Source organism: Pelobates fuscus, chromosome 3 (genome assembly GCF_036172605.1).
Source record: "Pelobates fuscus isolate aPelFus1 chromosome 3, aPelFus1.pri, whole genome shotgun sequence".
Classification (NCBI taxonomy): Eukaryota; Metazoa; Chordata; class Amphibia; order Anura; family Pelobatidae; genus Pelobates; species Pelobates fuscus.
The window spans coordinates 102,245,198-102,267,857 of record NC_086319.1 but is presented as its reverse complement, the minus strand read 5'-3'; the positions used below and the strand labels follow the sequence as shown (position 1 = coordinate 102,267,857).

At 40.8% G+C, this 22,660-nt stretch overlaps 1 protein-coding gene across 3 annotated transcripts in view; it reads right to left on the bottom strand.

Moving 5' to 3' along the window:
• Positions 1-22,660, bottom strand: part of ARHGAP26 (Rho GTPase activating protein 26) — a 431,709-nt gene that overhangs the window by 324,319 nt on the left and 84,730 nt on the right. For all 3 annotated transcript variants that reach the window (XM_063447382.1, XM_063447384.1, XM_063447383.1), the window contains exons 2-5: positions 8,643-8,738; positions 6,007-6,068; positions 3,954-4,025; positions 3,606-3,707 (exon numbers count right to left, since the gene is read on the bottom strand). In XM_063447382.1, the coding sequence (XP_063303452.1) occupies positions 3,606-3,707; positions 3,954-4,025; positions 6,007-6,068; positions 8,643-8,738 (332 nt within the window). The remainder of the gene's footprint in view (positions 1-3,605; positions 3,708-3,953; positions 4,026-6,006; positions 6,069-8,642; positions 8,739-22,660) is intronic.

Genomic DNA, 22,660 nt, shown 5'->3' with positions numbered 1-22,660 from the left:
TTCTACTAAAGCTAGGAGCAAGTGTTCAGATATGGGGCAGACAGTCACTGTGCTCCATTGAGGGGGCCCAGTCTGCTGGAGTACTAGAATGTGGTATGCTCCACATGGGCCCCATTGCCCTACCGGGCCACTTACAGGAGTACTGGCTGCCACTCCCTTATGGGGGCCCTGGTGGGCATGATGCCAGAAATACCATGGCCCCGTTCACCAGTAATATTTTTGTTTTTCAACAGTCTGCCCACTTATCTAGGTCACCCGAGCTCTGGACCTTCTTTGTAAGTGGATTAACAATCCTGACGCTCACTGATTGGCTAGTAGCAGTCAGCTGAAGCTTTCAGCCAATCAATGAGCATCTATGCATTTAAGTTGGCACAGAATTGACATTAGCCAGTCTGAAACTTGTTCTGTGCTGGTGGATGAGGCACCAATGACGCGGATGCAGAGGAGTTAATCTCTGTATATGCAGAGTTTCATAGCTAAATACTACCTGCACCATGACCTCTTCAAACCAAAGCTGTGTCCATGGTGCTTGAAGTAACCCTTTAAGCATTAAAGATGCAATGCTCCATTCATGGTTTTGTGAATGGAGCTACGGAAGAATGCATGATACAGCAGCTTTGGCATCCTGTAAAAGAAGGTGCATTGGAGGGTTGCAAACAGTAGAGACACACAATAAAAGTTTCAGGACAAGCAGATAACTGCATTAGCTTCTTTCTGGGACTAATTTTAGCAATGGGTATGGCTTATAGCTGCAGACACAGTGATCTTCAGAAGTGACAGGGACAGGGACCTTCTTGTAGGAGGAACTATGTAAGAAGCTTTTGTTTTTGTGATACAAGTAGAATCCCTTTAAAGGGACTATATTAAGATAAAGTGGTCTCTGCAACTAAAGTTGTCTGGGTGCCATGCCCCCCCCCCCCCCCCCCGCTCCGTTTTAACCCTACAGTTATTGCAAGAACTGCAATGTTTTAATTGCAGGGTTATTCTGCCTCTAGTGACTGTCATACTGCCACTAGAGGTAGTTCCTCTAAAACAGTGCAGTAAAACTCCACTATTTCAATCAAATAATAGAGAGAACATCTGATTGGTAAAACACATTTGCAGTGTATACACACTAGCCTCCCAATGCTTTAGTTTCTCAATGATATCAGCCAAAGAGGCAGAGCGGAACTCTGGAGACCAACGCTACATTGGGGGAGAGGAGAAAGAGAAGTAAGTGACAAAGGTACTATAGCGTTAGAAATACAAATTTCTATTCTTAACACTATAGTGTTCTTTTAAAGGTTATGGCAAAACAAAATTGTAATAATTGCCATTTTAAGGTATAAATTCAAAATATCAAAATAAAAAGTGTAGTTTGTTGAATTAATACAAGCAGGATTTATTTTAGTTTAGATCTACCACAAACCCCCCCAAAACACAGAAGCATACTTTTGGCTTTTTTCTAAATGTAGAATTGATCTACCACAAGAGACATTTATAGAAGAACAAATGTTATTTTTTTTTTATTTTGCAGAAACCTTGTGGAGAAACTACTGGTCTGAGAATCCGCAAAGTGTTTTAACAACTGTGCTGGTCCCAAAGTAAAACCACATCTTTATCTATATTCGTACCACACTTATTACATCTTAAGAATACACCATGTGATCAAAGCAGAATTTGGTAATGTTACACATTATGACTCACACTGCAGCCCGTAACCTCAAAAAAATATAACAAAATAAACCATGTACTAAAGCCACCACATGATGTGTTTCAAAATATGCATGACTGGTGGGACTGACACTGTCTAAAGGAACAAGTACCATAACCACTACTGTAACAATGCCCTAATTGTCTTGGCACCCCTGCACTATAAGTATGCAAATCATTTAAAAAAGTTTTGACTTCTTACCTGGGGTCCATCGGATGCTTCTACCAAACTCCACTACCTCAGCCAAAGAGCCAGATAATACCACTCTGGAGTTTCATTAGCTTTCCTGAGCTAAGCCAGGCACCACGGGACTGTAGTGTCTGTCATTCTATGCATTATGGGTTGGTTTTTCTTCATACATGGAGTGACAGAATCTACTATGCAGTACCGAGTTTGAAAATATACCTTCCCATTGGAATAACAAAGACAATACATGGTGCAGTAGAACCGACTAAGCCGCTTTGAGGGGTCAATGCTCGGGCTGTGGTGGGGGGAGGCAGGTGCACGTTGTCTCATTGTGTTCCGTCCGTCACCCCATTTCGGTAGCCAACATGGTTTGGACCAGAGTACATCGAGGCTTCGCCATACGGGCTTTTTTACAAAAACAACCAGTCTGATCACGACGCAAAGCTTTTCGCCGACCGTTCGACATTCTGTGCAACAACGCCGTTCCTAAAACAATTCGGTCATGGGTTAGGCAGTTGGAGGAAACTGGTGCCACGCTTAGAAGAGGTACATATGGCAGACGCAGTTCCGTAAGAACACCGGAAAATGTGCAGGTGGTGAGAGCAGCAATTGAGCAGTCGCCAGGACGTTCTGCTCGAAAGCATGCGGTTGCTTTGGGAATGTCAAATCGCAGTCTGGGGAGGATTCTTCATTTAGATTTGCAGTTTCAGGAATTTAGTTTTGCAGATTATGCCAACTGCAGAAACCCGTGTGAGGAAATGCTTGCACAGATCTCTCCCGCAGCAGCTTTCTTCAGTAGCAACAAGGCACATTTTCATCTCAGTGGAGCTGTAAATAAGCATAATTTCCACTACTGGGCTCAAAAAAACGGCCGAATCATTAATGAAAGACCGTTTCGTTCCCCTAAACTAAAGGTGTGGTGTGCCGTATCACAATTTGGAGTGATAGGCCCATACTTTTTTGAGGAGGCGTGACCGTGAATTCTGATTGTTATGTCTCAATGTTGGAAAGTTTTCTGCAGCCCAGAATGGAAGGGATTGTTGAAGAGAAATTGGGGAGAGTTCTGGTTCCAACAGGACGGGACTACAGCTGACAAAGCCCGGAATTTACTCAATGTTTTGAAAGAAATGTTACCCTGACGTCTGGTCTCTCTGAGGGGTGATGTGGGGTGGCCCGGCGCGGTCACCAGATTTGAGCATTTGTTAATTTTTTGGGGGGGGATATCTGAAGAAAAAAAAAGTGTTCAAACATCGCCCTCACACCCTACCAGAGCTAAGGGAGCAGATTATTGAAGAAGTTAACACCATACCCCGTGATATGTGTGAACGAGCTGTACAAAACTTCAGAGATAGTCTCCAACAGTGTGTTGCTGCTAATGGCCGCCTTCTCGAGGACATTATTTTCAAAACTTAATGAATATAAAAAGGTATTTACTGCTGAATTCAAAAATAAAACAGGTTCTTCTCTATAGACCTCAGTAAATTTTTATAACCCGTCAAAACTGTTTAATCTGTTTTGCTGCCCCCTGTATTTATACACACACACACACACACACACACACTTTGTATTAAAATCCAACAAATAATAATAATCAAACCCAGAGCACACTTCTCACACACTTATCATTTTGTTTTATTGACCCATATTACTTTTTAGTCACTTACAAATAACTATCATTATCAGTTAACGGAAAGGGGAACCACGTGAGATTAACAAGCACACTTACCTCATGCAAATGAACTTCTTTCTTCTTCGAGGAGAGGTTCATGTGTTTTTCCAGCACACTGCAGTATTTTTCCGTTTCTTTGTCATATTTTTTTTTCACTTCCTACCCAAAAGGAGAAATGAAAAATAAGCACATAGCGCATTGGACCAGTTAAACGGTCCAAACCAGTTAAACTGTCCAACATCCTTATTATTAAATACGGTGGAGAAAAAAAAAAATACAAAATACAGGGGTCTTTAAACATATACCAAAATCTACTGGACAAAAAAAAAAAAAAAACTTAACAGTTACATTTGGTGTGTCATTTTGTTGGTCAAAATAAGCCATTAGCATCAAAATGTTGCCCACCTTAGCTGCACCAATCTGCTCCTTACGAAACCGCTCCAGCGGAGTTATAAGAACGTCTCCAGCATTCTCGATCTTAGATATAGATACAAAACAGAAGACCGTGATCACATTGACCTTTTTAATGTTCTAGAACTTTTTCTCATTAAGGGCTGGCACTAAGATTACTTGGTCCACATGGTGACAGGAATGGTTCATGTGGGTTTGTTAGACTAAAATAGCCAATTAAACATTTCATATTGGGACTTTTTTTCTTTTTTTAAACCCCCATATTTGAGGTTTGTATTTTAAGCAATATGAAAAGGAATTTATTTTATTAAATCCAATAATGATATAAACATAATAGTTCCCAACATATCAAAAATGGCAAATAGGATGGTTGTGCCAGATTTGTGCAGTTCTCAGATAATATGCAAGTGTGATGGCATGCAAAGGGTTAACAAAAATTGTTCTGATACAATTAACACAGCCAAGTCAATAAATAATATCATGTCTACTCATTCAATATCAAATTTGTCTCTACATACAAGTCCCTCCAAAGTCTAAAAATGCTTAATTGCCATGTAATTCCAAAACAAATAATGGACCAAAAAACACTCTACGACTGCTGCAAAGTTGTTGTTTTTTTAAAGTGCTTTTATTAATTACAACGTGGTTAATCATAGTGATATACCAATCTTGTACTTGTGTTTTCTTTACTTTGTCCTGCTTACTCATTCCTCCACCAGACAACGAAAGCCATATATCCCAAATTCCAGCATCAGACAGTCCCATGCTCACTCCCCTGACCTCAAAAGTCACAACACACTTGACTTCTGAAACTATGACCAAATTCAACAGCCTTGTTTCTCCAATGAAACTATTTTACATTTTGTTGGATATATATGGTCTGGGGTTGCAGCATCTCTTGTACCGAGGGAACATGCCAGCATTTCGGATTTGGACTGCCCTTACAGGTAGGATCAGTCGGATATGCAAATGGTATAGGTTTCCCCTGGTAGGGCACAAGTGACCAAAGCATTTTTGATTCCTCAGCGAGGACTAACAGAAGGGCAAGCTATTGAGTTTCTCTAAGCTTTTGCAGTTCTCAGAGTTCTCACATTCTCTATTTTGATATATCTGATACACACAAGCATAAGTACACCAATGCATTAATGTTTCTCTCGGATGTAAATACTGAAATACACAAGATCTGAATTCTATCAATGATGATGAAAATCCAGCAACTCCGACAAATTTAAATCATGCTGGGATTTAAAAGATGCTGAATTTGTTGTGAGACAGTATAGACCAGAGTTAAAAAAAAAAAAGGGGGGGGGGGTCAACAAGATCCAGATAATGCTAGACTACAACTACCAAAATTCTCTTCAAGCCTATGTGTAACTGAGAATCAAATGAGTTAAAATGGCAGAGGATTATGTGGAATAAAGGATGCAAGATCTGGCTTGTTATCCCTTACCTACACTGCCATGCAATCATCATCTGTATTAATAAAGAAATAATTTTAAATAACTAAAAAAACAAACTAAAAGGCATGCTAAACTATGAAACAAATGAACATGTAATCACCCTTATTGTATTGCTTAATAGCACAAAAATGAGCCACGTTGATATATACAAATGTCTGGTCACAGGCCCTCAAGTTGGCTAAGCAGAGAAGCCAGGGAGAGAAACTGGAGAAAGAATACATGGTGTCTACAGTACCATCTAGATCAGGGTTCTCCAAACTCTGGACTTTTAGATATTGCTGAACTACAACTCCCACAACTCTCTGGCTATCTATTTAAATACTCATGGGAGTTGTATTTCAGCTACATCTGGAGGGCCAGAGTTTGGTGAAACCAGATCTAAATTAGGTCACTATTTTAAATGGCAAAGCTCTAAAGTCCTATGTGTGTTCTAAGGAGAGAGCTATATAGTCTGCATCATCAACTTCACCTCATTTAACCTTTCAACCACATGGCTATATTTAGTGTTCTCAGGGTGGTTGTAGACGTGTCTATTCTGCACTGTATATTGTTCTATAGACAATCCCGGTGTCAATATGACCACTTACCATGCGTGTCCTCTCATCTTCAAGATTCCCCAGTACAGCAGCAAATTCCTGTAGGGACCGCGCTGAAACGGAAATGAGAACAATGAGCTCCGATCCAAAAGGGATGTCGGCATACGGCAGCAATACGGAATACTTCCTGCTGCTGTCAAAAGGAGTGATTCTTCTATCAAGAGTCATATTTTAACCCTTTAACGGTCACTACCAATTTCCCCACTATTTATATAGGTGGAGAATAGCGAAGCCACACGTTAACAAAATGAATATAGAAAACCTGCAGGACACAACAAGGAGTTTTACATGGATTATCTCAGCAAGGATTAATATTTTTACATCGAAGCCGATTAATAATTCCAGATGCTATGATACTTCCTAAATCCAGACCACTGGAATTAAACTAGTACATTCACTAAACCAGTGACATGAGAAATTAAAATTTTAGGCCAAAATGGTCAAGTTGGAAAAATAGCTGAACTAGAAAATAATTCAATTTTGACAATTGTGGCCTAGAATTGAAAACCTCCAAGTCGAATCCTCCCAACTTTCAATTCAGTGTGATTTCGAAAAGGGGTATTCCACAAATTTAACTGTCTGACTGCTTTAACGGTTTAGTTGGAGTCCTTAACTGTGCCTGCCTGACCACAGTTTTCATTTCAAATTCCACTAGAAAGCCAACAAAATGATAAGCATTTATTCCACAAAGTCATGTTGTAAAGCAAAATATTGACAGCTGTCATGGGCTCTCCAAAATCTGAACTGGTTCTTCCTGCCTAAAAATACTTTTATATTGTTAAACACCCATTAAAGCTGCAGTCTGTTTCTCCATTCAGTTTTCCTTACTGTAATATTCTTGACAATACGGTGTATAAGCATGACTTTTTAGCCCCCTAAGGACCAATGACTTTCTAGGACTCTAGGTCATCATAACAAGCTCTTCTTTTAAGCTCCTATTCCAAAAATGAGCATTCCATGGTGGCATAAATGGATTTTAAGATGCAAGTGAAAAATTATGGCAAGCTGCAACATTTGGTTCTTATGGTTTTAAGAATTTAGCTGACAGAAAATGGATTGAATTGGATCAGAAACATTCACTTTCGATCAGTCTAAATATAGTGAGTTTACTCAGCAATGTTCTGCCAATATGTGGTTCTGGGTGATGGCTTGCTCTGATCCTTGTCAACCCAGCATCAATGCTTGATGCAATGACAAACACATTTCACTACTGTGAGTGTCACTGACCCACCTCTGTTCAACCCCTACCTGATCTTGATTCATACTTGCCAAAGAAGGAAGGAATGTAGATAAATAAAATCAATTAAATCTAATCTGAAATTTATTTTGATAGATTACATTTTAAAAGAAATGTTTTAATTTTTTTTAAATGTTCACACGCTATTGTACTTGTTCTATGGTTCCAGGTCTATAGCTCCATTTCCTAAAAAGAAAAAATATAAATATATATATAGATAAGCAGAGAGAGTATCGATTCGAGCCCACTGACACACACAGTATACTAGGGAGAAATGCTTGAAATTTAAAATAGCCTGCAAATATTACAGTTCTCTCAAGCTGTGGCAGAACTACCACGGTCACAGCTGAGATTGGGCCAGTCACTCTAGGATGCCCCGCCATGTGTTGCGGCCCTGTGTGGTGCAGTACAACCGCTGGGGCCGTATGTTATGGCGTTCCCGGATGGCTATGGATTTCCAGGCTGCCTGGTCAGCGCTGCGGCACTTTAATAGCGTGACCGTGCCACCTTTGAGGTCAGAGACTGGAAGTGACAGCCCCGTCACTTCCTCCCAGCAACCTCAAGGAGCCGTGCGGGAGGAAGGAGATGAGGGAGTCAAAGTGGGAACTCTGACTCCCATCAGGCTGAGCCACCACTGGACCACAGTAAGATCACCCTCCTGCATCTAAAAAGGTAGGAAACAGGAGGCGACAAAAATATTTTGTATATGAGTGTGTGTATATGTGTGTGTCTGCATGTGTGTGAAGGGGGGGGCGGGGGGGGAGGAAAGACGTAAGACGTAAGGGGAGGTGGCAGGGATAGACGTGGGTGAGGGTAAGGGGGGGGCTTTTTGCCCCAGGGCCCCCGTGGTTTCTAGTTACACCTCTGTTACAAAGCTCCATATACTTAATGGTTCAGTAACATAGCACAAACTTTTAGAAAATAATTACTGTTTCAATGTGCCACCCAGGATGATGAAATGTTTTAGTATGCCCTGGCCCGGCCAGCTTTTTAAATACTTTATGGGCTCTGTATAAATAACGGCTTTCTTTTCAAAACAAAGACTGAGCAAGTTAATCAAAGCATTGGCACCTGTATTGTGCATATAAAAGATTCCAGAAAGAAAATACGCACAAATAAGACAAATTCTTTTTTTTATTATTTATTTAAATTTACTTTTTACTTTTGCATTGTGGCCTTTTTGTATATTACATACTACAAATAACATTCGGAACAGGATGGTAGAGTTCTAGTTTGTAAGAGCATTTACAAAAAAAGAAGAAAAAAAAAAGTTGACAAGTCCAATGTAGTCTACATTTGAGAAAAGATGCAGAAATTTGTATTCTCATAAGGAGACCTTGGACAGCGACGGGTAGTAGGTTGAGAGTATACTGTCAGAGTGCCTGCTTACCAATGCAGATTTCATCATCTGTTTCAGCATCACCAATGCATCGGAATTTAAAATCATTCAGCGAGCCAGCAAACTTCCTCTTGGCAGATGACAGATCTGAGGAGAGAGAGGCAGACAGAGAGAGAGAGAGCTTTAGGTGAAGAGCAATGCAAGACAGGGTATGACAGATTACACAAGTGAGGTTGAAACCGATTGAAAATATCAAGGTATATTTTTCTGTAGAATTTGGATAAATAGATAAGGAATATTGCAAAAGCCCTTTCAAAGAAAGACAACTGAGTGACTACAACTCCATGGAAACGCAAAAGTCCACTTATTTACAGTAGGGATGGATAAAGTATTTCTTACACGTACCATAATGTACCCCAAGAAATAGTTTGAACAGTAACTAATGAAGCAAAAGGGTAAATAAATAGGGGTCAATAGAAAACGTCAAGCATCATAGACACACACACACATATATACATACACCATGTAAATTACACGATTACACTTCAACTGCTAGCATGCATCAAATTACGTTTGTATATCCCTGTTTTGGTTTCATATATTTTTATATTTCATTGTAATGCATTTTGTGTTAGTGTACACTTGTTTAATTATTAATAAAAAAAATATTTGAAAATAAATAAAATAAAAAAAATGTATTTCCAGTTGCTGAATTGCCCAGTTACACGGTATGATTTGTAATTCTCATCGTTGGCTCTCTTGTCGACTCAGGAATCTTTAACTAGTGCTATAAATAACATACCATAACCTCATTACGGAGTTAAAACATCTCCTTTCAGTTCGGAGTTACTGTGACACTTTGATGTATGAGTGCCATTTATGTTACACAGCACAGCACGGTCACCCATTTAAAATTAAAGATCATGTTTTAATACTTCCATTTAATTTTCTGTAAGTATTTTTTCATTAAATCAAATGGGCACACTTGGTGGGCTAAATGATTCTTCTCATTTGTCCTCAATTTGTAAGCTTCTATATTTTCATGTTCGGTCATTCCCTGCGGTTGCACGCAACGCCAGACTTGGTAGAAGCTTGGCACGTAACCAGCTTATGTAACTTTTCTTGATGGAATGTGGCACCAGGCCCCTCCCAGAAAGTGGACGCGTGAGCCAGGTTCTACTAAATCTTTTCTGAAAAGGGATCAGAGTCCATGATTATTATTTCAGGATATTATTAAGCCAGTAATGTTTAAAGAGAGCGCAGGAAAAAAAAAAAAATGAGCCTCTGCAAACAAATGCAGCAGCCAAAAGGCCAGAACTGTACTTGGAATAAGGAAATGGGTTCTTATGTCATTAACATTTGTTTACACTATTTTGTGAAAGGATGGTTGAAGCGAGGGAAAATAGAAGGGGATTTCACAGCCAAAAAAGAAGGGGAAAAACCCACGCAAGGACTAAAAACAGGGAGAGAAAAAAAATTTGTAATTAGTAATAAAGGTAGTATAGGAAAGACACACTGAACGTTTACTAGAACAAACGAATGCGTGAAATGAGAGGTAAATCATTTTAGGTAACAATATATGCAATAGGTAGTCTATATGACGTTTCAGTGCTCCAGTTGTATTAGATTAGAGTAGGCAGCTCGAACACATGATCCGGAGTCTCTCCTCTTTCTGGATGAATGTAATTTGCTTGTACAGGATGGAAGGGGTAGTGCCTTACAGTATTTCTTATGATATATTTAACAGATTGGAAAAAAAATGAATATATAGTGCAGTATTTCTAGTAAAATTGAAACATAAGTAAGGAACACATAGATTTTGGAAGCTCCACTTGTATGAGCGTGAGCGGTACAATCCCCGCTTCTGGATTCTTGTTGGTTCCCTTGGTCTCAGTATTTCTAGTACTCCCGGACACAGTATTTCAAAATCCCAGACTGCTGAATGAGACCAAGGGAACCCAAAAGAATACATGCTCATGTAAGTGGAGCTTTCAAGAGCTCCCAAAATCGAAAAGTATATTCCGCACTCTATACTTCTCCATACTTCACTTTACTATTCTATATTTCGCCCCCAATCCACCCATTTGCTGACATTATCAGAATTTTATATTTTTAGCCAATTGGCTGAAATCTGCAAGGAGGCGGGGCTTGGACGGGGTCAAACGCCGGCTTCGCCTTTCAGCACCACCTCAAAGAAATGCATTTAATCAATGCATCTCTAGGAGGACAATTCAGAGTCTCCATGCAGAGCATGGAGACACGGTACGTCAGTGTTGCCTACTGTGCAGCACTGCCACATGAAGCACCTCCAGTGGTCGTCCAAGGCGTGGCCACTGGAGGTGTCCATAGGGGCAATGTAAACACTTCTTTTTCTATGAAAAGACAGTGTTTACATGCAAGTGATGGCAGGGAATGATTATACTCAGCTGAACAGCTACATTAAGCTGTAGTTCTTTTGGTGACTATAGTGTCCCTTTAATTACATTTAGTACTAGTCAGTCTTGGAATAGTCAGAGCACACTATGCCAATTCACTTAATTCCAATGGCACATGGCATGGTTACATATGCATCACTATGGATGGAATGCCCAAGCACATATACGTTCCATACATCTGGAACATCAAGGGCTGATGATCTCTTCCTGTATCCAGAAGTAAGTGTTTGTTTTCTCACACTTGCTTTCACTGCATCTTAGAGTTTCAATAGCATTTACTCATTTGACAGAATAAGGAGCTATCACTTCCACAGAAATAACAGTTTCGATTGGAAAACAGGATGCAAAAAAAGATATAAATAAAAAAGTATATACACCAGCCTATGGCATACAGTCTTTAACACACACTCCACAACTACTATTATGTTGGCATGCAACTTGCTTTAGAGCGGAAAGGATTCATGAACCCCCCCCCCCCCCCCCCCCCCATAAAAAAAACACGCACAAATATAAAAGCTGCAACCACCAAGGCAATTTACAAAAATGTGTATATGGGCAGTGGCGTACACACAATCCATGGGCCCCGGTGCGAAACGGATCCCCCCAGACACCCATACAGAGAGAGAGACACAGAGAGAGAGACACACACAAAGAGACACACACACAAAATGTTTTTGCAGGAGGGTGACTTTCCCTGGGGTCCAGTGGGGGCTCAGCCTGATGGAAGTCAGAGTTCCTACTCTGACTCCCTCCTCTCCTTCCTCCCGCGCGGCTCTCTGATAGCTGGGAGGAGTGACTAGGGCAGTCACTTCCTCCCAGCTCTGACTGATTTCATCACAGGGCGCCCGGTCACCCTGTTAAAGCGCCACAGCGCTGACCGGGCCCTCTGAAAATCCATATCCATCGGGTGGTCCCAACAGCATGGGCCACGCGATTGGCCCCTTCATGTGCGGGCCCGGCAGTTTGCCGCGCGGGCCGGGGCTGCAAGACATCGCGGCGGGTACCTGGGTCCCCTGGAGTGACGGGCCTGGTCGCAGCTGCGACGCCAGTATGTACGCCAGTGTATATGTGGCAACCTAGGCTAATCTTCACTTTGTTTAACCCCTTAAGGACCAAACTTCTGGAATAAAAGGGAATCATGACATGTCACACATGTCATGTGTCCTTAAGGGGTTAAAGTGGAGGTTTGTTGCTCTGGTCAGCTTAGTTAATAAAGCATATTGTGAGTAATAACCGCTTTCCCAAAAAGCAAGGTTTAAAAGGAACACTCCACAGCCCAAATCGAAAAAATTAAATAAAAAATGTAATAAATCACTGTTTAGTAGATATAAACACCAATGAATACATGAATTTTTCTTATTAACTTCAGTCTTTGCAAGTCTGATCCTTTTTTTCCCGTTAGAGACTTTCAGTCTCTTAACTGGGAAATAACCAGAGGTTTCACATTGAGAAGCCTTTGAATTGATGCCCACATGTACGCTGGGCGAGCACACAGCTAGTCTGATGTCCATGGAGCTGGTCGGAGGAGGAAGCAGGCACAATTAAAGGGAAACTCCAGTGCCAGGAAAACCACTGGAGGGTCCCTCTGCCTCCCACCCCCCAATCCCCGGTTACTGAAGGGGTGAAAACCCCTTCAGTCACTTACCTGAGGCAGCGGTGATGTCCCTCACCGCTGTCTCCTCCTCCGCGACGCTCCTCCTGTCCATTGCATCGGCCGGTGGGCGAGACTGATCCCGCCCACTGGCCGAGGAGACCTAATGCGCATGCGCGGCAATGCCGTGCATGCGCATTACGTCTCCCCATAGGAAAGCATTGAAAAATCATTTCAATGCTTTCCTATGGGGTTTTGAGCGACGCTGGAGGTCCTCACACAGCGTGAGGACGTCCAGCGACGCTCTAGCACAGGTTTCCTGTGCTATGGACCAGGAAGTGCCCTTTAGTGGCTGTCTAGTAGACAGCCACTAGAGGTGGAGTTAACCCTGCGCAAGGTAATTATTGCAGTTTATGAAAAACTGCAATAATTACACTTGCAGGGTTAAGAGTAGTGGGAGTTGGCACCCAGACCACTCCAATGAGCAGAAGTGGTCTGGGTGCCTGGAGTGTCCCTTTAAGTATAGAAGGAGCTAACTGAAGGAGGGAGGAAACCTCACTGGCTGTTTGACAGCCAGAGGGTGTTACTTGGTTAAATTAAAAAGTGCCGGTTTCCCATAGAAATCTGCACTTTTATAAACTGGGTTTAAACTAGGATACTCCTCACCTATAATGCACTTTACCAAGCTGAAATGCTTCTGGGGTGTGAACTGGATACTTTATTTCAGGCCTTCCCTATATTGGACAAGTCACTTTCTTTACACGTCCGCCGGTATTGGTTCTATCAAGCCACTGCCTAACTTTAAGAAGGGTTGCCATTGCAGCATTTAAAATTTGAAGCACCTATAAAATATAAATACAGTTAGATTACCTTTTAACCCCTGACATGTCATGATTCCCTTTTATTCCAGAAGTTTGGTCCTTAAGGGGTTAAATCAACAAAATCCCCTAGATAAGCATGTTTTATTAATTTAATACCTGAAAATATGGAAAACCAGCTTAAAAACAGGAGCAAACAAAACCACTCAGAGGGAAAGAAAGGAGCAAATTATTAATGGCTGGAAACTCCCAAAAAATACAGATTAACCAAGATTGGTCATCTTACTTGAGAAAGCTAATTTCTGTATGGGAGGATTAAGGTTTCATTGTGAGCAGTTTGTAGCAATATATTACCAATAGTGGAACAAAAACACAATATGAACTCTGAGGGCAGAAGCTTAGAGAAACTCCATAACCGGTCCTTCAGTTAGTCTTTGCTTGGGTTTTAAAATGTTTTGGTTTTTTTGCTCACTTTTGCCATTACAGAGTAAACCTTTATCATTTGCATACCAGACTGATCCAACATACGGAGGCAGTCAAAATACAAAATTGTTCTTATTTATATAGCGCCAACAAATGCCATAACGCTGTACAATGTGCGGACTAACGGACACCTAATTGTAACTAGGCAAGTTGGACACACAGTAACAGAGAGTTTGAGGGTCCTGCGCAATGAGCTTACATGCTGGAGGGAGTGGGGTATAGGGACACAAAGGGTATAAGTAGGGTAATGAAAAAGGTTGCTAGAAAAGTATTCAGTGAGAACTTAGGTTATTTTTGACAGTTGCAGGAGAGGAATCAGGGAGTGGGGAGGGAAAGTTGTTTAATTGATACGCTTTCCTAAAGTGAGTTCTCAATGATTTTTTTTTTTTTATTTTTTTTAAGGGATGCCAGCAAGTTCTCTCTGCACAAGAGATACCGAAAACCTGGATGATTGTTTTAGCCATGATCAGGCCTCGTCAGTAGGGGATACACGTCTGAATTACCCTTTTAACTTTAGGGAGAGCCCAAGTTAATGCATTGTAACAAAAATATAGAGTATATGAGAACTCCAAGAATGGGCAAATGCTCAGAGGAACTTAATAGCCTGCCCTTCAGTAAATCACTGCTCAGGTCTCATTCTGACGGGGCCTAACAAGGCTGAAACGTTTATCTGGGATTGCCATATCTCTTGTGCAGACATAGCTGGGATGCATTTCAAGGTGCACGATGAGCGAAGAACGGTTTGAGAACTGAGTGGGGACCTACAGAAGAGCAAACTATTTGAGCTGTTGTCCGTTCTCAGTATTCTCTTGCACCATGTCTTTTTATATTATCAAAAATGCTTTTTATCCAAATATATACTTTTGCCTAACATCACATATTCACTTTAGTTTAAAAATTAAAAAAAAAATGGACACCGAACTCTAACCTTAGACACCTTACCTTAAATGGACACTATAGTCACCAAAACGACTTTAGCTCGGATCTCTGTCATTTTAGTAGGTTAAACCATTTTCGTTATTGTCAATTAGCATTTACATGCCCAATGTTCAATACACAATATGTCACCCTCCTTTTTCCTTTTTCTTTATGTCCATATTGTGTATTGAACATTGGGCATGTAAATGCTAATTGCGAATAACGAAAATGGTGGCTACGAACAAAACGGAAGTGACGTTGCTACAAGTACGATACGTCACTTCCGCAATCACGAACACTCATAACAGATGATGAACACACCCCTCTCTTCATTGGTTGATCCGGAAGGCAACAAGCACCAATGGGGAAAGATTTCCAGGCTATTTAAACCGGCGGGATTTTACAAGCAGGACACCGATTGAAAAAGCCTTTCTATAAGGCGAAACGCGTCTCGGACGAGGACTCATCTCTACACCATTGTTTTATGGGACTTTTATTTTGCATTTTATGTAAGTGTTTAACTACAAATACATTTAAGATTGTCTACATGAGCCTACGTCCTGCATCTATTCTCCTGCTAAACAAAGAAGAGCAGTGCCCTCTTAAAGGCACATCACTTATCACACTGAGAGCCCAGTTTGGATTGGCTCTCTGAAAGGTGAGCAAGCACTTGTACCTGTTTTATTGACACAGTGGGTTGAAGATAATACACTAGGACTTTGGTCCATTGTTCCCTTTCTCTCCCTTTCTTTGAGGATTTCCACAAAGCTATTGAAGAAGCCTGGTATTTGCTTTAAAATACCCCTGCGCTTATGATCTGAGCCTATCTCTGCCAGGCTCTGAATCATGTGAGTTTGTTACATATACAGCTCTCTATAAGAATATCTAGATATACTACACTATTGTTCCCATTTTAGATTTTTCCTTTTAGATTTTCTCGTCCTGTTCACCCCTTTATACAAGGGTGAGTTCAGCAATTTAGATTAGCGCTCCACTGGGTTCTGTTTGTTGTGACCATTCTGTCCCACTTTCATTACCCCACTTTCCTGCATGCTATTGTGTTAAGGTTTGGAGGTACCTACACGTGTGCGAGCTGCTTAGTGGAATCAGGTTCTTCACTACACTATATTTGAAGCGCCTATAAAGCGCGGTTTATTTGTTATCACAATGAGCAAACCACAATCTTGAACAGGAAAACCATTAACCCCTTAAGGACCAAACTTCTGGAATAAAAGGGAATCATGACATGTCACACATGACGTGTCCTTAAGGGGTTAATCCTTAATTTCATGTTTAAATAAAAAAAAAAAAAATAATAATATATTTAAAAAAAAAAAAAAATTCTTCTATTGCACTGCTTAGTACTAAATCAGGACAAAGTTCATTACTCATGGCTCCTGAAAGGAAGGGTGGGTTACATCACAAGCACCACAATAAATTAACTTGGAGTAAAGCTGCACATACTGTTAAGACACTGGCACATAACAGCATACTTCTTGGCTATTGAAAGTGATTGACCAGGGAGCTGTGTCAAGAAGACATTCATTCAGTGGCCTCCATCCAATAGCAGCAGATTGCAATGGAAAACTAGCATGATGATTAAGTACAAATGTGCTGGCCACGAGAAGTGCCAAACTTGGTGACTGAAACACTCAAATAAATCCAAAGCAAGAAGATGTTGAAAATGTGCCTCCCCCCCCCCCCCCTCCCCAAGAGGACAGCAGCCCCACTAGGGCACAGAGCCAATCAAATGATTTCTCAAAAGACACAAGGCCAGTTGATAAAAAGCAGAGTCTGTCACAAGTGTCTATATAAGTAACCATGGTTACCAAGCAATTAAGATTTCCTGACTCATATTACAGGACAGCAGCACGAAATGAAATCATAGGAAGTGGGCTAAAAGTAACACTTTCTTCTACATTTAGAGATGAAAGATCAGAATTAAAAAGAACTCTAGGATTAATATTACAGCTAGGAGGACACGTGCATGGGAGGTTTTGGAAAAAAAAATGTATCAGCACAATTCTTAACTAAGGGCTAATAGATAAAAAGAAAAAGAAATTATAGTTTATAAAAGCGCCAACAAATTCTGCAGTGATGTACAATATACATAATAAATCTTACCAGTGTGTGCTTCCTACAACCTGAAACTGAAATAACTGCCTTTTACAAAGTTCCTCTAAAGACTTGCTTATACAATGTACATGATATCTTACTTCATCTCATCAGCTTTTACACAGTCTGACAGTCCAGTACAGATACTTGAACTGATGAGATGCAACTCCATCACTGCCATGAAACGGAATGTTGATTAACTCTTTAAAGGTAGACTGCAGAGGTATGATATATACCAAAACAGCTCAATTAAGCTAATATTTTGTTGCCTATAGTATTCCTTTAATTACTCGCTACAGGCAGTCAACCTTTTTTTTAAATATATTTTTCCACACACAGTCTTATTTTATAGAGAGCCAATGTGCAATATCATTAATGTGGGTTATCTATAATCTACATAAATTGTACCATATATAGGACACCTTTTTAAAAGATAAAATATTGTATTTTCAGTAAACTACTTTATCTGAAATAAGTGTATAAAAAATACAGACAGAAATAGAACTGTGTGCAAACTATTTTCATGACTACTTTATTCCTGGAAAAGATTTGTTTCTATTCTTAATACCTTCCTAACCCCATTTAATAGGCTCTGTAATTTCATTTACAAAATAGCAGCTAAAGGGCAAGCACAGAGTATCATCACAATGGTGGTTGTCAACAAAGGTTGTACTCAACACCTCTATTTCAAGGATATCTTCACACAGCAAATGCATAAAGTTTGTGCAGGGCCTTCTTCACTTTGAAATATTATATTCTTAGAATTGTATAGTGGCGATAAAAAAAAAAAAGATTTTTTTTTTAAAATTTATTTTAAAACATAACATTGCATGTATTATAGCATGTGTATGCATTATTTCATAATACACACATATAAAGAAATAATTTATTCAGAGCATCTCCTGACTAATACTTGCCCAAGGGTAGTAGCCGTCTTTAATCCTCTTTGGCTGGAACCAATGTTTTTCCAGCCAAATAGCATGTTGCTAACCAAGAGCTAGTGGCCATTCACAAGTCCAGATGTTGTATACAAGTAATAATTATGCTAATAAATGTTCTCCGAACTGGTTTCAGCTGTTTACATTGCACATGGATTTGCAAAGTACAGTGGCAAGACATCCACAGTCATTTCAAAGAGTTAAACTATAATAGGGTCAAGAAAGCACCTCTAGTGGCAGAATGGTAGAGCCACTAGAGGTTTTCTTAAAGGACCACTCTAGGCACCCAGACCACTTCAGCTTAATGAAGTGGTCTGGGTGCCAGGTCCAGCTAGGGTTAACCCATTTGTTTTTTTATAAACATAGCAGAAACTGCTATGTTTATTAATGGGTTAAGCCTTCCCCCACATCCTCTAGAGGCCGTCTCATTGACAGCCGCTAGAGGCGCTTGCGTGATTCTCACTGTGAAAATCACAGTGAGAGCACGCAAGCGTCCATAGGAAAGCATTGAGCCGAATGGGGGGAGAGGAGGAGGAGGAGAGGAGAGGAGAGGAGGAGAAGATCTCCCCGCCCGGCGCTGGAGAAAAGTAAGTTTTAACACCTTTCCTCATCCCAGAGCCTGGCGGGATGGGGTCCCAGAGGGTGGGGGCACCCTCAGGGCACTATAGTGGTCCTTTAACCCTGCAATGTAAACAGTGCAGTTTCTCACCTTTGAAATAATAGGGGTTAAAACCCCTTCAGTGACTTACCGGAGTCCAGCGCCAATGTCCCTCAACGCTAGATCAGGCTCCGCCTACTGCACGCGCATTAGGCCTTCCCATAGGAAAGCATTATACAATGCTTTCCTATGGGGATTTCAGCAACGCTGGAGTTCCTCACATAGTGTGAGGACGTCCAGCTCGTTTTAAAACATTTTTCGTGTTCTATGAACACGGAAGTCCTTCTAGTGGCTGTCTAGTAGACAGCCACTAGAGGAGGACATAACCCTGCGTTGAGACCCTGCAATGTAAATACATAACCCTGCAATGTAAATATTGTAGTTTATGAAAACTGCAATAATTACACTTGCAGGGTTAAGGGATGTGGGAGTTGGCACCCAGACCACACCAAGGGGCAGAAGTGGTCTGGGTTCCTGGAGTATATCTTTAACTTAATCCAAACCTCTAAATAGAGGCTAAAATAGCCAATTTGGAAAAAAATGTCCAGCTGTAGTCAAAACTTGCATAATCTCAATTTAGAGATTAGGATTTCATTTTCACAAATTTGGAGTTTAGTAAACAACCATAACAGCCAAACTCATACAGATGTGCCTATCACCAGAATAGGTACATTTTGAGGTTTAAATTTCAGATGAAGAATAAAGGATTAAGGCAATGCAAATCACTGCTAATCTTCGAGCCACGTTAAGGGAATGTGTTTTGGAAGCAAATCTTACTTTCCATTTTCTGGAAGCCAAGGCTGAGCTCTGTAGGCTGCAATAAGCATTTTTCCCATATCACCTCCAGAATCTATCCCAACTAAAACAAGTATAACTATTGCTGGACCAATCTTTGCGAATGTTTTCCAAATAACCATTTAAAGGGACACTGTAGGCACCCAGACGACTTCAGCTCATTTAAGTGGTCTGGGTGCTCTGTCCTTTTTGCACCTAATGCTGTAATGTTAAACATTGCAGTTCCAGAGAACTGCAATGTTTACATTGCAGCACTAAGTCTGCCCTCAGTGGCTTTCTACTAGACAGCCACTGGGGGAGCTTCCGGAATCCAAACTGACTTTTGGTCAGTTATTGGTCGCTGGATGTCCTCATACTCTGCATGAGGACCTCCAGTGTCAGATATTCCCCAGAGCAAAGCACTGATTCAATGCTTTCCTATGGGGAGGTCTAATGCGCGCTGCATTTGCCGCGTATGCGCATTAGACCCCGCTAGTCGAGGGGCGGAGCTTCAACCCAGCAGCATCAAGGGATATCAGCGCTGGGATCAGGTAAGTAAATAAAGGGTTTTTACCATTTATTTACTGGGGAGGAGCGGCGCGAGGGGGGGGGGGGGGGGAGGCAGGCTTTGTATTCCTGGCACTACAGTATCCCTTTAATATTAAACAGATTGATGTGAAATATAATGACTCAACAGATATGCAATTATAAAAAGACAAACCGTGTGGATGTTTACATACATTTTCAAAGGTTAATTTGAGATGTTCTGTATCAGATTAAGATTTTTAAAATGGATAAATCAAACCATTGAATAGAGATATACAATGTACTACAATGTATCCCCCTGTGCATCTTGTGATATCTTCAGGTTACGATTTACCATAAATATACTAGTCAACTCACAAGTATTTTAGAATGTTATGTTTGTGCTGATAGTATGCAGATATAAACAAAGTTTACAAACATGTAATTTACTCTCTGTAGATATTAGTGGATATAGTTCTGTATGTCCAAACATCACGTGGTGACATTTTAAAGGGATTCTATACAGATAATGCCTCTGAAGTCTTACTGCTCAATTCTCTGCCATTTACGAGTTAAGTCACCTTTGTGTTTGTTTATGCAGCCCTAGCCATACCTCCCCTGACTGAAAATTAAACCATTTTGTTTTCCTGCAGGTTGTCAGTCAGAAACTTTGAACATTTTTCATCTCCTGCTCTGTAAATGTAACTTTAACCCCTTAAGGACACATGACATGTGTGACATGTCATGATTCCCTTTTATTCCAGAAGTTTGGTCCTTAAAGGACCACTCTAGGCACCCAGACGACTTCAGCTTAATGAAGTGGTCTGGGTGCCAGGTACCTCTAGGATTAACCCTTTTTTTTATAAACATAGCAGTTTCAGAGAAACTGCTATATTTATAATAAGGGTTAATCCAGCCTCCAAATCCTCTAGTGGCTGTCTCATTGACAGCCGCTAGAGGCGCTTGCGTGATTCTCACTGTGAAAATCACAGTGAGAGCACGCAAGCGTCCATAGGAAAGCATTGTAAATGCTTTCCTATGCGACCGGCTGAATGCGAGCGCGGCTCCTGCCGCGCATGCGCATTCAGCCGATGACGTCGCGATCAAGATGGAGAGGAGGAGGAAAGCTCCCCGCCCGGCGCTGGAAAAAGAGGTAAGTTTAACCCCTTCCTCTCTCCAGAGCCCGGCGGGAGGGGGTCCCTGAGGGTGGGGGCACCCTCAGGGTACTCTAGTGCCAGGAAAACGAGTATGTTTTCCTGGCACTAGAGTGGTCCTTTAAGGAGTTAATCACTCACATGAGACTACAGCAGGGTCTAGCAAGCCTTTAAGTGAGCATGAGAAAAAAATAATTCTAAATTAAACAGAATTTGCATTAAAGGAAGTGTAAATGTATGATGATAATTTACAGGAAGTGTTTAGGAAGGCTGTGTAAGTTACATGCAGGGAGGTGTGCCTAGGGCTGCATACACAAAGTGATTTGACTCCTAAATGACAGCATTAAGTAGAGAGACTGCAGGGACCTGATCTATACACCAAAACTGCTTAATTAAGCTTAAGTTGCTTTAGTGACTATAGTGTCCCTTTAAATATATCTGAAGGATATAGTATCAAGCGCTATGTAGAGAGGCAGAATTAAGCTCTGTACAATTTCAAATCAAATTCTGTAACGTGACAAAAGGTGAGCCCCAACAATGGTGACATTTACTTCACTGATGTATATTATAAAGTGAAAACGTAGGAAAACAGTCTTCAAGATCAGTGGGGAATTAGGGGAGGATTGAGAAACTTCCACTCCCCCCCCCCCCCCCCCCAAAAAAAAAAAAAGAACCCCAAAAGCACTTCACTGGGGAAATCCGAGTTTGAGAATTTGACCATTGTTTGTCAATATTTCTAAAATTCCTTGTTTAGTGAATGAACCTTTACACAGTTCTGTGCCGGTCACAGTGTACCAGAAAGGGAGCAAGGCTCAAAGCTCCTGTTCCACTGAACAGATCGGCAGATGTGAAGGGCTAATAAGGGTGCCGTTCTGCCAAGCCACATGGAAGTTGATAACCAAAGTCTATATATTTACATCCAGTCTCTAAGTAAGGGATTTAGTCATATGCAGAGTGGATTGGAACATGGAAACGAATAAGCAGCAGATTTGTGGCTATTCATCCGTTCGCCTACAGCCCACAGCAGCCTTAGCCACCCACAAACGCAAGAGGAGGATTGGAGATGAGTCAGAACAACTGGCATGCTAATAGATATCAACACCTACAGATCTGATAGTGAAAGTGTATAGACTAGGGAAAAGGGGAAAAAAAAAAAAAAAAAAGATTCAAAACAAATGAATACATCAAATAAATGCAACTTCAGTGTCCTGATTTTCTCATGGCAAGCTAGTTTTCTTTGTATATTTATATAAGCTACTGTTAATGAAGTCATGAACTTTATTTTCATAATAGCCATATGTTCAGTGGAAAATAGCATCTTGAAATAATTGCTTAACGTTGTGGTCATTCTCTGTTCCAAACTGTTAAAAGCACTTGCTGAATGAGTTTTTATAGATCAAAATATGCAGAGGAAGCATAGATGGAGATATGCATTATTCTTTCTTCTCATATTCTATATACACACACATCTGTCCATTAAAACCAAGACCTAATGTATGGGAGCACTTCCGTTCACCACTATATTGCTCCCATTGCATTCCCATGCCATTAGCCCTGATGGAAGACTGTGGGGGTAATTTATATTCTGCAATCTAAAGTACAAAAAAAAAATTGTCAATCACCCTAAATTACATTAGTGAAAATCCCCCGTGTGTCATTT